Genomic DNA, 14,916 nt, shown 5'->3' with positions numbered 1-14,916 from the left:
CTCGCCTCTCTGTGTCTCGCCTCTCTGTGTCTCGCCTCTCTGTGTCTCGCCTCTCTGTGTCTCGCCTCTCTGTGTCGCGCCTCTCTGTGTCTCGCCTCTCTGTGTCTCGCCTCTCTGTGTCTCGCCTCTCTGTGCCTCTCTGTGTCTCGCCTCTCTGTGTCTCGCCTCTCTGTGTCTCGCCTCTCTGTCCCTCGCCTCTCTGTGTCGCGCCTCTCTGTGTCTCGCCTCTCTGTCCCTCGCCTCTCTGTGTCTCGCCTCTCTGTGTCTCGCCTCTCTGTGTCTCGCCTCTCTGTGTCTCGCCTCTCTGTCCCTCGCCTCTCTGTGTCGCGCCTCTCTGTGTCTCGCCTCTCTGTCCCTCGCCTCTCTGTGTCTCGCCTCTCTGTGTCTCGCCTCTCTGTCCCTCGCCTCTCTGTCCCTCGCCTCTCTGTCCCTCGCCTCTCTGTGTCTCGCCTCTCTGTGTCTCGCCTCTCTGTGTCTCGCCTCTCTGTGTCGCGCCTCTCTGTCCCTCGCCTCTCTGTGTCTCGCCTCTCTGTGTCTCGCCTCTCTGTCCCTCGCCTCTCTGTGTCTCGCCTCTCTGTGTCTCGCCTCTCTGTGTCTCGCCTCTCTGTCCCTCGCCTCTCTGTGTCTCGCCTCTCTGTGTCTCGCCTCTCTGTCCCTCGCCTCTCTGTGTCTCGCCTCTCTGTGTCTCGCCTCTCTGTCCCTCGCCTCTCTGTCCCTCGCCTCTCTGTCCCTCGCCTCTCTGTGTCTCGCCTCTCTGTGTCTCGCCTCTCTGTGTCTCGCCTCTCTGTCCCTCGCCTCTCTGTGTCTCGCCTCTCTGTGTCTCGCCTCTCTGTCCCTCGCCTCTCTGTGTCTCGCCTCTCTGTCCCTCGCCTCTCTGTGTCTCGCCTCTCTGTGTCTCGCCTCTCTGTGTCGCGCCTCTCTGTGTCTCGCCTCTCTGTCCCTCGCCTCTCTGTGCCTCGCCTCTCTGTGCCTCGCCTCTCTGTGTCTCGCCTCTCTGTGCCTCTCTGTGTCTCGCCTCTCTGTCCCTCGCCTCTCTGTGTCTCGCCTCTCTGTGTCTCGCCTCTCTGTCCCTCGCCTCTCTGTGTCTCGCCTCTCTGTGTCTCGCCTCTCTGTGTCTCGCCTCTCTGTGTCTCGCCTCTCTGTGTCTCGCCTCTCTGTCCCTCGCCTCTCTGTGTCTCGCCTCTCTGTGTCTCGCCTCTCTGTGCCTCGCCTCTCTGTGTCTCGCCTCTCTGTGTCTCGCCTCTCTGTGCCTCTCTGTGTCTCGCCCTCTCTGTGTCTCGCCTCTCTGTGTCGCGCCTCTCTGTGTCTCGCCTCTCTGTGTCTCGCCTCTCTGTGTCTCGCCTCTCTGTGTCTCGCCTCTCTGTGTCTCGCCTCTCTGTGTCGCGCCTCTCTGTGTCTCGCCTCTCTGTCCCTCGCCTCTCTGTGTCTCGCCTCTCTGTGTCTCTCTGTGTCTCGCCTCTCTGTGTCTCGCCTCTCTGTGTCTCGCCTCTCTGTGTCTCGCCTCTCTGTGTCGCGCCTCTCTGTGTCTCTCTGTGTCTCGCCTCTCTGTGTCTCGCCTCTCTGTGTCTCGCCTCTCTGTGTCGCGCCTCTCTGTGTCTCGCCTCTCTGTGTCTCGCCTCTCTGTGCCTCTCTGTGTCTCGCCTCTCTGTCCCTCGCCTCTCTGTCCCTCGCCTCTCTGTGTCTCGCCTCTCTGTGTCTCGCCTCTCTGTGTCTCGCCTCTCTGTGCCTCTCTGTGCCTCTCTGTGTCTCGCCTCTCTGTGTCTCGCCTCTCTGTGTCTCGCCTCTCTGTGTCTCGCCTCTCTGTGTCTCGCCTCTCTGTGTCGCGCCTCTCTGTGTCTCGCCTCTCTGTGTCTCGCCTCTCTGTGTCTCGCCTCTCTGTGTCTCGCCTCTCTGTGTCTCGCCTCTCTGTGTCGCGCCTCTCTGTGTCTCGCCTCTCTGTGTCTCGCCTCTCTGTGTCTCGCCTCTCTGTGTCTCGCCTCTCTGTGCCTCTCTGTGTCTCGCCTCTCTGTGTCTCGCCTCTCTGTGTCTCGCCTCTCTGTGTCTCGCCTCTCTGTGTCTCGCCTCTCTGTGTCTCGCCTCTCTGTGCCTCTCTGTGTCTCGCCTCTCTGTGTCTCGCCTCTCTGTGTCGCGCCTCTCTGTGTCTCGCCTCTCTGTGTCTCGCCTCTCTGTGTCTCGCCTCTCTGTGCCTCTCTGTGTCTCGCCTCTCTGTGTCGCGCCTCTCTGTGTCTCGCCTCTCTGTGTCTCGCCTCTCTGTGTCGCGCCTCTCTGTGTCTCGCCTCTCTGTGTCTCGCCTCTCTGTGTCTCGCCTCTCTGTGTCTCGCCTCTCTGTGTCTCGCCTCTCTGTGTCGCGCCTCTCTGTGTCTCGCCTCTCTGTGTCTCGCCTCTCTGTGTCGCGCCTCTCTGTGTCTCGCCTCTCTGTGTCTCGCCTCTCTGTGTCTCGCCTCTCTGTGTCTCGCCTCTCTGTGTCTCGCCTCTCTCTGTGTCTCGCCTCTCTGTGTCTCGCCTCTCTGTGTCTCGCCTCTCTGTGTCTCGCCTCTCTGTGTCTCGCCTCTCTGTGCCTCTCTGTGCCTCGCCTCTCTGTGTCTCGCCTCTCTGTGTCTCGCCTCTCTGTGTCTCGCCTCTCTGTGTCTCGCCTCTCTGTGTCTCGCCTCTCTGTGTCTCGCCTCTCTGTGTCTCGCCTCTCTGTGTCTCGCCTCTCTGTGTCTCGCCTCTCTGTGCCTCTCTGTGTCTCGCCCTCTCTGTGTCTCGCCTCTCTGTGTCTCGCCTCTCTGTGTCTCGCCTCTCTGTGTCTCGCCTCTCTGTGTCTCGCCTCTCTGTGTCTCGCCTCTCTGTGCCTCTCTGTGTCTCGCCTCTCTGTGTCTCGCCTCTCTGTGTCGCGCCTCTCTGTGTCTCGCCTCTCTGTGTCTCGCCTCTCTGTGTCTCGCCTCTCTGTGTCTCGCCTCTCTGTGTCTCGCCTCTCTCTGTGTCTCGCCTCTCTCTGTGCCTCTCTGTCCCTCGCCTCTCTGTGTCGCGCCTCTCTGTGTCTCGCCTCTCTGTGTCTCGCCTCTCTGTCCCTCGCCTCTCTGTGTCGCGCCTCTCTGTGTCTCGCCTCTCTGTGTCTCGCCTCTCTGTGTCTCGCCTCTCTGTGCCTCTCTGTGTCTCGCCTCTCTGTGCCTCTCTGTGTCTCGCCTCTCTGTGTCGCGCCTCTCTGTGTCTCGCCTCTCTGTGTCTCGCCTCTCTGTGTCTCGCCTCTCTGTGTCTCGCCTCTCTGTGTCTCGCCTCTCTGTGCCTCGCCTCTCTGTGTCTCGCCTCTCTGTGTCTCGCCTCTCTGTGCCTCTCTCTGTCCCTCGCCTCTCTGTGTCTCGCCTCTCTGTGTCTCGCCCTCTCTGTGTCTCGCCTCTCTGTGTCTCGCCTCTCTGTGTCTCGCCTCTCTGTGTCTCGCCTCTCTGTGTCTCGCCTCTCTGTGTCTCGCCTCTCTCTGTGTCTCGCCTCTCTCTGTGCCTCTCTGTCCCTCGCCTCTCTGCGTCTCGCCTCTCTGTGTCTCTCTGTCCCTCGCCTCTCTGCGTCTCGCCTCTCTGGGTCTCTCTGTGTCTCTCTGTCTTGCCTCTCTGTGCCTCTCTGTGTCTCTCTGTCCCTCGCCTCTCTGTGTGCTCTCTGTGTGCTCTCTGTGTGCTCTCTGTGTGCTCTCTGTGTGCTCTCTGTGTGCTCTCTGTGTGCTCTCTGTGTGCTCTCTGTGTGCTCTCTGTGTGCTCTCTGTGTGCTCTCTGTGTGCTCTCTGTGAGCTCTCTGTGTGCTCTCTGTCTTGCCTCTCTGTGTCTCTCTGTGCCTCTCTGTCTTGCCTCTCTGTGTCTCTCTGTCCCTCGCCTCTCTGCGCCTCTCTGTGCCTCTCTGTGTCTCTCTGTCCCTCGCCTCTCTGTGTCTCTCTGTCCCTCGCCTCTCTGTGTGCTCTCTGTGTGCTCTCTGTGTGCCTCTCTGTGTGCTCTCTGTGTGCTCTCTGTGAGCTCTCTGTGTGCTCTCTGTCTTGCCTCTCTGTGTCTCTCTGTGCCTCTCTGTCTTGCCTCTCTGTGTCTCTCTGTCCCTCGCCTCTCTGTGCCTCTCTGCGCCTCTCTGTGTCTCTCTGTCCCTCGCCTCTCTGTGTCTCGCCTCTCTGTGCCTCTCTGTCTCTCTCTGTGTCTCTCTGTCCCTCGCCTCTCTGTGTCTCTCTGTGCCTCTCTGTCTTGCCTCTCTGTGTCTCTCTGTCCCTCGCCTCTCTGTGTCTCTCTGTGTCTCTCTGTCTTGCCTCTCTGTGTCTCTCTGTGTCTCGCCTCTCTGTGCCTCTCTGTCTCTCTCTGTGTCTCTCTGTCCCTCGCCTCTCTGTGTCTCGCCTCTCTGTGTCTCGCCTCTCTGTGTCTCGCCTCTCTGTGCCTCGCCTCTCTGTGTCTCGCCTCTCTGTGTCTCGCCTCTCTGTGCCTCTCTCTGTCCCTCGCCTCTCTGTGTCTCGCCTCTCTGTGCCTCGCCTCTCTGTGTCTCGCCTCTCTGTGTCTCGCCTCTCTGTGCCTCTCTCTGTGCCTCTCTGTCCCTCGCCTCTCTGCGTCTCGCCTCTCTGGGTCTCTCTGTGTCTCTCTGTCTTGCCTCTCTGTGCCTCTGTGTCTCTCTGTCTTGCCTCTCTGTGCCTCTCTGTGTCTCTCTGTCCCTCGCCTCTCTGTGTGCTCTCTGTGTGCTCTCTGTCTTGCCTCTCTGTGTCTCTCTGTGCCTCTCTGTCTTGCCTCTCTGTGTCTCTCTGTCCCTCGCCTCTCTGCGCCTCTCTGTGCCTCTCTGTGTCTCTCTGTCCCTCGCCTCTCTGTCCCTCGCCTCTCTGTGCCTCTCTGTCTCTCTCTGTGTCTCTCTGTCCCTCTCCTCTCTGTCTCTCTCTGTCTCTCTGTGTCTCTCTGTGTCTCTCTGTGTCTCTCTGTGTCTCTCTGTGTCTCTCTGTGTCTCTCTGTGTGTCTGTGTCTCTCTGTGTCTCTCTGTCTCTCTGCGTCTCGCCTCTCTGTGTGTCTCTCTGCGTGTCTCTCTGCGTCTCTCTGCGTCTCGCCTCTCTGTGTCTCTCTGCGTCTCTCTGCGTCTCTCTGCGTCTCTCTGCGTCTCTCTGCGCCTCTCTGCGTCTCTCTGCGTCTCTCTCTGTGCTCTCTCTGGGCCTCTCTGCGCCTCTCTGTGTCTCTCTCTGTGTCTCTCTCTGTGTCTCTCTGTGTCTCTCTGTGTCCCTCTGTGCTCCCTCTGGGTCTCTCTGGGTCTCTCTGGGTCTCTCTGGGTCTCTCTGCGTCTCTCTCTGTGCTCTTTCTGGGCCTCTCTGCGCCTCTCTGCGTCTCTCTCTGCGTCTCTCTCTGTGTCTCTCTCTGTGTCTCTCTCTGTGTCTCTCTGTGCTCCCTCTGGGTCTCTCTGGGCCTCTCTGTGTGTCTCTCTGTGCCTCTCTGCGTGTCTCTCTCTGTGTCTCTCTCTGTGTCTCTCTCTGTGTCTCTCTCTGTGTCTCTCTCTGTGTCTCTCTCTGTCTCTCTCTGTGTCTCTCTGGGTCTCTCTGGGTCTCTCTGCGTCTCTCTCTGCGTCTCTCTCTGCGTCTCTCTCTGTGTCTCTCTCTGTGTCTCTCTCTGTGCTCTCTCTGTGCTCTCTCTGTGCTCTCTCTGGGTCTCTCTGGGTCTCTCTGGGTCTCTCTGGGTCTCTCTGGGTCTCTCTGCGTCTCTCTGCGTCTCTCTGCGTCTCTCTGCGTCTCTCTGCGTCTCTCTGCGTCTCTCTGCGCCTCTCTGCGTCTCTCTGCGTCTCTGCGTGTCTCTCTGTGCCTCTCTGTGTCTCGCCTCTCTGTCTCGCCTCTCTGTCTCGCCTCTCTGTCTCGCCTCTCTGTGCCTCTCTGTGCCTCTCTGTGCCTCTCTGTGCCTCTCTGTGCCTCTCTGTGCCTCTCTGTGCCTCTCTGCGTCTCTCTGCGTCTCTCTGCGTCTCTCTGCGTCTCTCTGCGTCTCTCTGCGTCTCTCTGTGTCTCGCCTCTCTGTGCCTCTCTGCGTCTCTCTGCGTCTCTCTGTGTCTCGCCTCTCTGTGCCTCTCTGTCTCTGTGTCTCTCTGTCCCTCGCCTCTCTGTGCCTCTCTGTGTCTCTCTGTCCCTCGCCTCTCTGTCCCTCGCCTCTCTGTGCCTCTCTGTCTCTCTCTGTGTCTCTCTGCGTCTCGCCTCTCTGGGTCTGTCTCTCGCGTCCGCGCTCTCGCCTGTAGCGAGGGGGAGGTAGGTCGTGGCGCGGTGCCGGGTGGGTGGGAGGGGGGGGGGGGGGGCTGGGGGGGGGGGGGGGGGGGGGGGGGGGGGCTGGACCTGACCCCGTCCCCCCGCCGTTTGCGTTCGAGACTGGAGCCTCACCCCTGTTTGTGTGTTTCAGAACGCTGCCGAGGACTGGACAAGGCCCTCTCCCTGTGGAAAAGCCTCCTCTCCCAGACGGCGGCCCCCAGGCTGCGAAGCTCCGAGCAGACCCTGCACGCCCTCCACCTCACGGCCGCCCTGTATGGACTGCTAGACAAGGTAACGGCCGTACACCCCTCCCTATCTCTGTAACCTCCTCCAGCCCCCTACACCCCTCCCTATCTCTGTAACCTCCTCCAGTCCCCTACACCCCTCCCTATCTCTGTAACCTCCTCCAGCCCCTACAACCCTCCCTATCTCTGTAACCTCCTCCAGCCCCTACACCCCTCCCTATCTCTGTAACCTCCTCCAGTCCCCTACACCCCTCCCTATCTCTGTAACCTCCTCCAGCCCCCTACACCCCTCCCTATCTCTGTAACCTCTTCCAGTCCCCTACACCCCTCCCTATCTCTGTAACCTCCTCCAGTCCCCTACACCCCTCCCTATCTCTGTAACCTCCTCCAGCCCCCTACACCCCTCCCTATCTCTGTAACCTCCTCCAGCCCCCTACACCCCTCCCTATCTCTGTAACCTCCTCCAGTCCCCCTACACCCCTCCCTATCTCTCTAACCTCCTCCAGCCCCCTACACCCCTCCCTATCTCTGTAACCTCCTCCAGCCCCCTACACCCCTCCCTGTCTCTGTAACCTCCTCCAGCCCCCTACACCCCTCCCTATCTCTGTAACCTCCTCCAGCCCCACTACACCCCTCCCTATCTCTGTAACCTCCTCCAGCCCCCTACAACCCTCCCTATCTCTGTAACCTCCTCCAGCCCCCTTCACCCCTCCCTATCTGTGTAACCTCCTCCAGCCCCCTACACCCCTCCCTATCTCTGTAACCTCCTCCAGTCCCTACACCCCTCCCTATCTCTGTAACCTCCTCCAGCCCCCTACACCCCTCCCTGTCTCTGTAACCTCCTCCAGCCCCCTACACCCCTCCCTATCTCTGTAACCTCCTCCAGCCCCCTACACCCCTCCCTATCTCTGTAACCTCCTCCAGCCCCCTACACCCCTCCCTGTCTCTGTAACCTCCTCCAGCCCCATACACCCATCCCTATCTCTGTAACCTCCTCCAGCCCCCCTACACCCCTCCCTATCTCTGTAACCTCCTCCAGCCCCTACACCCTCCCTATCTCAGTAACCTCCTCCAGCCCCCTACACCCCTCCCTATCTCTGTAACCTCCTCCAGTCCCCCTACACCCCTCCCTATCTCTGTAACCTCCTCCAGCCCCCTACACCCCTCCCTATCTCTGTAACCTCCTCCAGCCCCCCTACACCCTCCCTATCTCTGTAACCTCCTGCAGTCCCCTACACCCCTCCCTATCTCTGTAACCTCCTCCAGTCCCCTACACCCCTCCCTATCTCTGTAACCTCCTCCAGTCCCCTATACCCCTCCCTATCTCTGTAACCTCCTCCAGCCCCTACACCCCTCCCTATCTCTGTAACCTCCTCCAGCCCCCTACACCCTCCCTATCTCTGTAACCTCCTCCAGCCCCTACACCCCTCCCTATCTCTGTAACCTCCTCCAGCCCCTACACCCCTCCCTATCTCAGTAACCTCCTCCAGCCCCCTACACCCCTCCCTATCTCTGTAACCTCCTCCAGTCCCCTACACCCCTCCCTATCTCTGTAACCTCCTCCAGTCCCCTACACCCCTCCCTATCTCTGTAACCTCCTCCAGCCCCCTACACCCCTCCCGATCTCTGTAACCTCCTCCATCCCCCCTACACCCCTCCCTATCTCTGTAACCTCCTCCATCCCCCCTACACCCCTCCCTATCTCTGTAACCTCCTCCATCCCCCCTACACCCCTCCCTATCTCTGTAACCTCCTCCATCCCCCCTACACCCCTCCCTATCTCTGTAACCTCCTCCAGCCCCCTACACCCCTCCCTATCTCTGTAACCTCCTCCAGCCCCCTACACCCTCCCTATCTCTGTAACCTCCTCCAGCCCCCTACACCCTCCCTATCTCTGTAACCTCCTCCAGCCCCCTACACCCCTCCCTATCTCTGTAACCTCCTCCAGCCCCCTACACCCCTCCCTATCTCTGTAACCTCCTCCAGCCCCCTACACCCTCCCTATCTCTGTAACCTCCTCCAGCCCCCTACACCCTCCCTATCTCTGTAACCTCCTCCAGCCCCTACACCCCTCCCTATCACTGTAACCTCCTCCAGCCCCCTACACCCCTCCCTATCTCTGTAACCTCCTCCAGCCCCTACACCCCTCCCTATCTCTGTAACCTCCTCCAGCCCCCTACACCCCTCCCTATCTCTGTAACCTCCTCCAGCCCCCTACACCCTCCCTATCTCTGTAACCTCCTCCAGCCCCTACACCCCTCCCTATCTCTGTAACCTCCTCCAGCCCCTACACCTCTCCCTATCTCTGTAACCTCCTCCAGCCCCCTACACCCCTCCCTATCTCTGTAACCTCCTCCAGCCCCCTACAAACCTCCCTATCTCTGTAACCTCCTCCAGCCCCCTACAAACCTCCCTATCTCTGTAACCTCCTCCAGCCCCCTACACCCCTCCCTATCTCTGTAACCTCCTCCAGCCCCTACACCTCTCCCTATCTCTGTAACCACCTCCAGTCCCCTACACCCCTCCCTATCTCTGTAACCTCCTCCAGCCCCCTACACCCCTCCCTATCTCTGTAACCTCCTCCAGCCCCTACACCCCTCCCTATCTCTGTAATCTCCTCCAGCTCCTACACCCCTCCCTATCTCGGTAACCTCCTCCAGCCCCCCTACACCCCTCCCTATCTCTGTAACCTCCTCCAGCCCCCTACACCCCTCCCTATCTCTGTAACCTCCTCCAGCCCCCCTACACCCCTCCCTATCACTGTAACCTCCTCCAGCCCCCTACACCCCTCCCTATCTCTGTAATCTCCTCCAGCTCCTACACCCCTCCCTATCTCGGTAACCTCCTCCAGCCCCCCTACACCCCTCCCTATCTCTGTAACCTCCTCCAGCCCCTACACCCCTCCCTATCTCTGTAACCTCCTCCAGCTCCTACACCCCTCCCTATCTCTGTAACCTCCTCCAGCGCCCAACACCCCTCCCTATCTCTGTAACCTCCTCCAGCCCCCTACACCCCTCCCTATCTCTGTAACCTCCTCCAGCCCCCTACACCCCTCCCTATCTCTGTAACCTCCTCCAGCCCCCTACACCCTCCCTATCTCTGTAACCTCCTCCAGCCCCTACACCCCTCCCTATCACTGTAACCTCCTCCAGCCCCCTACACCCCTCCCTATCTCTGTAATCTCCTCCAGCTCCTACACCCCTCCCTATCTCGGTAACCTCCTCCAGCCCCCTACACCCTCCCTATCACTGTAACCTCCTCCAGCCCCCTACACCCTCCCTATCACTGTAACCTCCTCCAGCCCCCTACACCCCTCCCTATCTCTGTAATCTCCTCCAGCCCCCCTACACCCCTCCCTATCTCTGTAACCTCCTCCAGCCCCCTACACCCCTCCCTATCTCTGTAACCTCCTCCAGCCCCCTACACCCCTCCCTATCTCTGTAACCTCCTCCAGCCCCCTACACCCCTCCCTATCACTGTAACCTCCTCCAGCCCCCTACACCCCTCCCTATCTCTGTAATCTCCTCCAGCCCCCCTACACCCCTCCCTATCTCTGTAACCTCCTCCAGCCCCCTACACCCCTCCCTATCTCTGTAACCTCCTGCAGCCTCGACACCCCTCCCTATCTCTGTAACCTCCTCCAGTCCCCTACACCCCTCCCTATCTCTGTAACCTCCTCCAGTCCCCTACACCCTCCCTATCTCTGTAACCTCCTGCAGCCTCGACACCCCTCCCTATCTCTGTAACCTCCTCCAGCCCCCTACACCCCTCCCTATCTCTGTAACCTCCTCCAGCCCCCTACACCCCTCCCTATCTCTGTAACCTCCTCCAGCCCCCCTACACCCCTCCCTATCTCTGTAACCTCCTCCAGTCCCCTACACCCCTCCCTATCTCTGTAACCTCCTCCAGTCCCCTACACCCTCCCTATCTCTGTAACCTCCTCCAGCCCCCTACACCCCTCCCTATCTCTGTAACCTCCTCCAGCCCCCTACACCCCTCCCTATCTCTGTAACCTCCTCCAGCCCCCTACACCCCTCCCTATCTCTGTAACCTCCACCAGCCCCCTACAACCCTCCCTATCTCTGTAACCTCCACCAGCCCCCTACACCCCTCCCTATCTCTGTAACCTCCTCCAGCCCCCTACACCCCTCCCTATCTCTGTAACCTCCTCCAGCCCCCATACACCCCTCCCTATCTCTGTAACCACCTCCAGCCCCCTACACCCCTCCCTATCTCTGTAACCTCCTCCAGCCCCCTACACCCCTCCCTATCTCTGTAACCTCCTCCAGCCCCCCTACACCCCTCCCTATCTCTGTAACCTCCTCCAGCATCCTACACCCCTCCCTATCTCTGTAACCTCCTCCAGTCCCTACACCCCTCCCTATCTCTGTAACCTCCTCCAGCCCCCTACACCCCTCCCTATCTCTGTAACCTCCACCAGCCCCCTACACCCTCCCTATCTCTGTAACCTCCTCCAGCCCCTACACCCCTCCCTATCTCTGTAACCTCCTCCAGCCCCCTACACCCCTCCCTATCTCTGTAACCTCCTCCAGCCCCTTACACCCCTCCCTATCTCTGTAACCTCCTCCAGCCCCCTACACCCCTCCCTATCTCTGTAACCTCCTCCAGTCCCTACACCCCTCCCTATCTCTGTAACCTCCCCCAGCCCCCTACACCCCTCCCTATCTCTGTAACCTCCACCAGCCCCCGACACCCCTCCTTATCTCTGTAACCTCCTCCAGTCCCTACACCCCTCCCTATCTCTGTAACCTCCTCCAGCCCCCTACACCCCTCCCTATCTCTGTAACCTCCTCCAGCCCCCCTACACCCCTCCCTATCTCTGTAACCTCCTCCAGCCCCCTACACCCCTCCCTATCTCTGTAACCTCCCCCAGTCCCTACACGCCTCCCTATCTCTGTAACCTCCTCCAGCCCCCCTACACCCCTCCCTATCTCTGTAACCTCCTCCAGCCCCTACACCCCTCCCTATCTCTGTAACCTCCTCCAGCCCCCCTACACCCCTCCCTATCTCTGTAACCTCCTCCAGCCCCTACACCCCTCCCTATCTCTGTAACCTCCTCCAGCCCCTACACCCCTCCCTATCTCTGTAACCTCCTCCAGCCCCCGACACCCCTCCCTATCTCTGTAACCTCCTCCAGCCCCCCTACACCCTCCCTATCTCTGTAACCTCCTCCAGCTCCCTACACCCCTCCCTATCTCTGTAACCTCCTCCAGCCCCCTACACACCTCCCTATCTCTGTAACCTCCTCCAGTCCCTACACCCTCCCTATCTGTGTAACCTCCTCCAGCCCCCTACACCCCTCCCTATCTCTGTAACCTCCTCCAGCCCCCCTACACCCCTCCCTATCTCTGTAACCTCCTCCAGCTCCCTACACCCCTCCCTATCTCTGTAACCTCCTCCAGCCCCCTACACCCCTCCCTATCTCTGTAACCTCCTCCAGCCCCCTACACCCTCCCTATCTCTGTAACCTCCTCCAGCCCCCCTACACCCCTCCCTATCTCTGTAACCTCCTCCAGCCCCCCTACACCCCTCCCTATCTCTGTAACCTCCTCCAGCTCCCTACACCCCTCCCTATCTCTGTAACCTCCTCCAGCCCCCTACACCCCTCCCTATCTCTGTAACCTCCTCCAGTCGCCTACAACCCTCCCTATCTCTGTAACCTCCTCCAGTCCCCTACACCCCTCCCTATCTCTGTAACCTCCTCCAGTCCCCTACACCCCTCCCTAGCTCTGTAACCTCCTCCAGTCCCCTACACCCCTCCCTATCTCTGTAATCTCCTCCAGTCCCCGACAACCCTCCCTATCTCTGTACCCTCCTCCAGTCCCCTACACCCCTCCCTATCTCTGTAACCTCCTCCAGTCCCCTACACCCCTCCCTATCTCTGTAACCTCCTCCAGTCCCCTACACCCCTCCCTATCTCTGTAATCTCCTCCAGTCCCCGACAACCCTCCCTATCTCTGTACCCTCCTCCAGTCCCCTACACCCCTCCCTATCTCTGTAACCTCCTCCAGTCCCCCTACACCCCTCCCTATCTCTGTAACCTCCTCCAGCCCCTACACCCCTCCCTGTCTCTGTAACCTCCTCCAGCCCCCTACACCCCTCCCTATCTCTGTAACCTCCTCCAGTCCCCCTACACCCCTCCCTATCTCTGTAACCTCCTCCAGCCCCCTACACCCCTCCCTATCTCTGTTACCTCCTACAGCCCCTACACCCCTCCCTATCTCTGTAACCTCCTCCAGCCCCCTACACCCCTCCCTATCTCTGTAACCTCCTCCAGCCCCCCTACACCCCTCCCTATCTCTGTAACCTCCTCCAGTCCCCCTACACCCCTCCCTATCTCTGTAACCTCCTCCAGCCCCCTACACCCCTCCCTCTCTCTGTAGCCTCCTCCAGCCCCTACACCCCTCCCTATCTCTGTAACCTCCCCCAGCCCCCTACACCCCTCCCTATCTTTGTAACCTCCTCCAGTCCCCTACACCCCTCCCTATCTCTGTAACCTCCTCCAGTCCCCTACACCCTCCCTATCTCTGTAACCTCCTCCAGCCCCCTACACCCCTCCCTATCTCTGTAACCTCCTCCAGCCCCTACACCCCTCCCTATCTCTGTAACCTCCTCCAGTCCCCTACACCCCTCCCTATCTCTGTAACCTCCTCCAGCCCCCCCTACACCCCTCCCTATCTCTGTAACCTCCCCCAGTCCCTACACCCCTCCCTATCTCTGTAACCTCCTCCAGCCCCCCTACACCCCTCCCTACCTCTGTAACCTCCTCCAGTCCCCTACAACCCTCCCTATCTCTGTAACCTCCTCCAGCCCTCCCTATCTCTGTAACCTCCTCCAGCCCCTCTACGACCCTCCCTATCTCTGTAACCTCCTCCAGTCCCCTACAACCCTCCCTATCTATGGTAACCTCCTCAAGCCCCCTACATCCTCCCTATCTCTGTAACCTCCTCCAGCCCTCCTACACCCCTCCCTATCTCTGTAACCTCCTCCAGTCCCCCTACACCCCTCCCTATCTCTGTAACCTCCTCCAGCCCCCCTACACCCCTCCCTATATCTGTAACCTCCTCCAGCCCCCTACACCCCTCCCTATCTCTGTAACTTCCTCCAGCCCCCTACACCCCTCCCTATCTCTGTAACCTCCTCCAGTCCCCTACACCCCTCCCTATCTCCGTAACCTCCTGCAGCCCCCTACACCCCTCCCTACCTCTGTAACCTCCTCCAGTCCCCTACAACCCTCCCTATCTCTGGAACCTCCTCCAGCCCTCCCTATCTCTGTAACCTCCTCCAGCCCTCCCTATCTCTGTAACCTCCTCCAGCCCCTACACCCCTCCCTATCTCTGTAACCTCCTCCAGTCCCCTACACCCCTCCCTATCTCTGTAACCTCCTCCAGCCCCCTACACCCCTCCCTATCTCTGTAACCTCCCCCAGTCCCTACACCCCTCCCTATCTCTGTAACCCCCTCCAGTCCCCTACACCCCTCCCTATCTCTGTAACCTCCTCCAGTCCCCTACAACCCTCCCTATCTCTGTAACCTCCTCCAGTCCCTACACACCTCCCTATCTCTGTAACCTCCTCCAGCCCCCTACACCCCTCCCTATCTCTGTAACCTCCTCCAGCCCCCTACGCCCCTCCCTATCTCTGTAACCTCCTCCAGCCCCCCTACACCCCTCCCTACCTCTGTAACCTCTTCCAGTCCCCTACAACCCTCCCTATCTCTGTAACCTCCTCCAGCCCTCCCTATCTCTGTAACCTCCTTCAGCCCCTCTACGACCCTCCCTATCTCTGTAACCTCCTCCAGTCCCCTACAACCCTCCCTATCTCTGTAACCTCCTCCAACCCTCCCTATCTCTGTAACCTCCTCAAGCCCCCTACACCCTCCCTATCTCTGTAACCTCCTCCAGCCCTCCTACACTCCTCCCTATCTCTGTTACCTCCTCCAGCCCCCTACAACCCTCCCTATCTCTGTAACCTCCTCCCGCCCCCTACACCCCTCCCTATCTCTGTAACCTCCTCCAGCCCCCTACACCCCTCCCTATCTCTGTAACCTCCTCCAGCCCCATACACCCCTCCCTATCTCTGTAACCTCCTCCCGCCCCCTACACCCCTCCCTATCTCTGTAACCTCCTCCAGCCCCCTACACCCTCCCTATCTCTGTAACCTCCTCCAGTCCCCCTACACCCCTCCCTATCTCTGTAACCTCCTCCAGCCCCCTACACCCCTCCCTATCTCTGTAACCTCCTCCAGTCCCCCTACACCCCTCCCTATCTCTGTAACCTCCTCCAGTCCCCTACACCCTCCCTATCTCTGTAACCTCCCCCAGCCCCCTACACCCCTCCCTATCTCTGTAACCTCCTCCAGCCCCCTACGACCCTCGGAGATCTCCGCACTCCGCCAATGCCCCTGTCTCTGCTGTCACTCGAAGAGGAGTTATTATCATATCAGAACGGCCA

The 14,916-nt window shown here is 59.8% G+C and overlaps 1 protein-coding gene across 1 annotated transcript in view; it reads left to right on the top strand.

Moving 5' to 3' along the window:
- The window catches only part of espl1 (extra spindle pole bodies like 1, separase), a 59,879-nt gene that overhangs the window by 34,710 nt on the left and 10,253 nt on the right, over nt 1-14,916 (top strand). Inside the window, exon 4 of the mRNA XM_072493606.1 lies at nt 6,351-6,490. Coding sequence (XP_072349707.1) covers nt 6,351-6,490 — 140 coding nt within the window. The remainder of the gene's footprint in view (nt 1-6,350; nt 6,491-14,916) is intronic.

The sequence above is a fragment of the Scyliorhinus torazame genome, chromosome X (genome assembly GCF_047496885.1).
Source record: "Scyliorhinus torazame isolate Kashiwa2021f chromosome X, sScyTor2.1, whole genome shotgun sequence".
NCBI classification, from domain to species: domain Eukaryota; kingdom Metazoa; phylum Chordata; class Chondrichthyes; order Carcharhiniformes; family Scyliorhinidae; genus Scyliorhinus; species Scyliorhinus torazame.
This window is presented reverse-complemented; position numbering and strand designations above follow the sequence as displayed.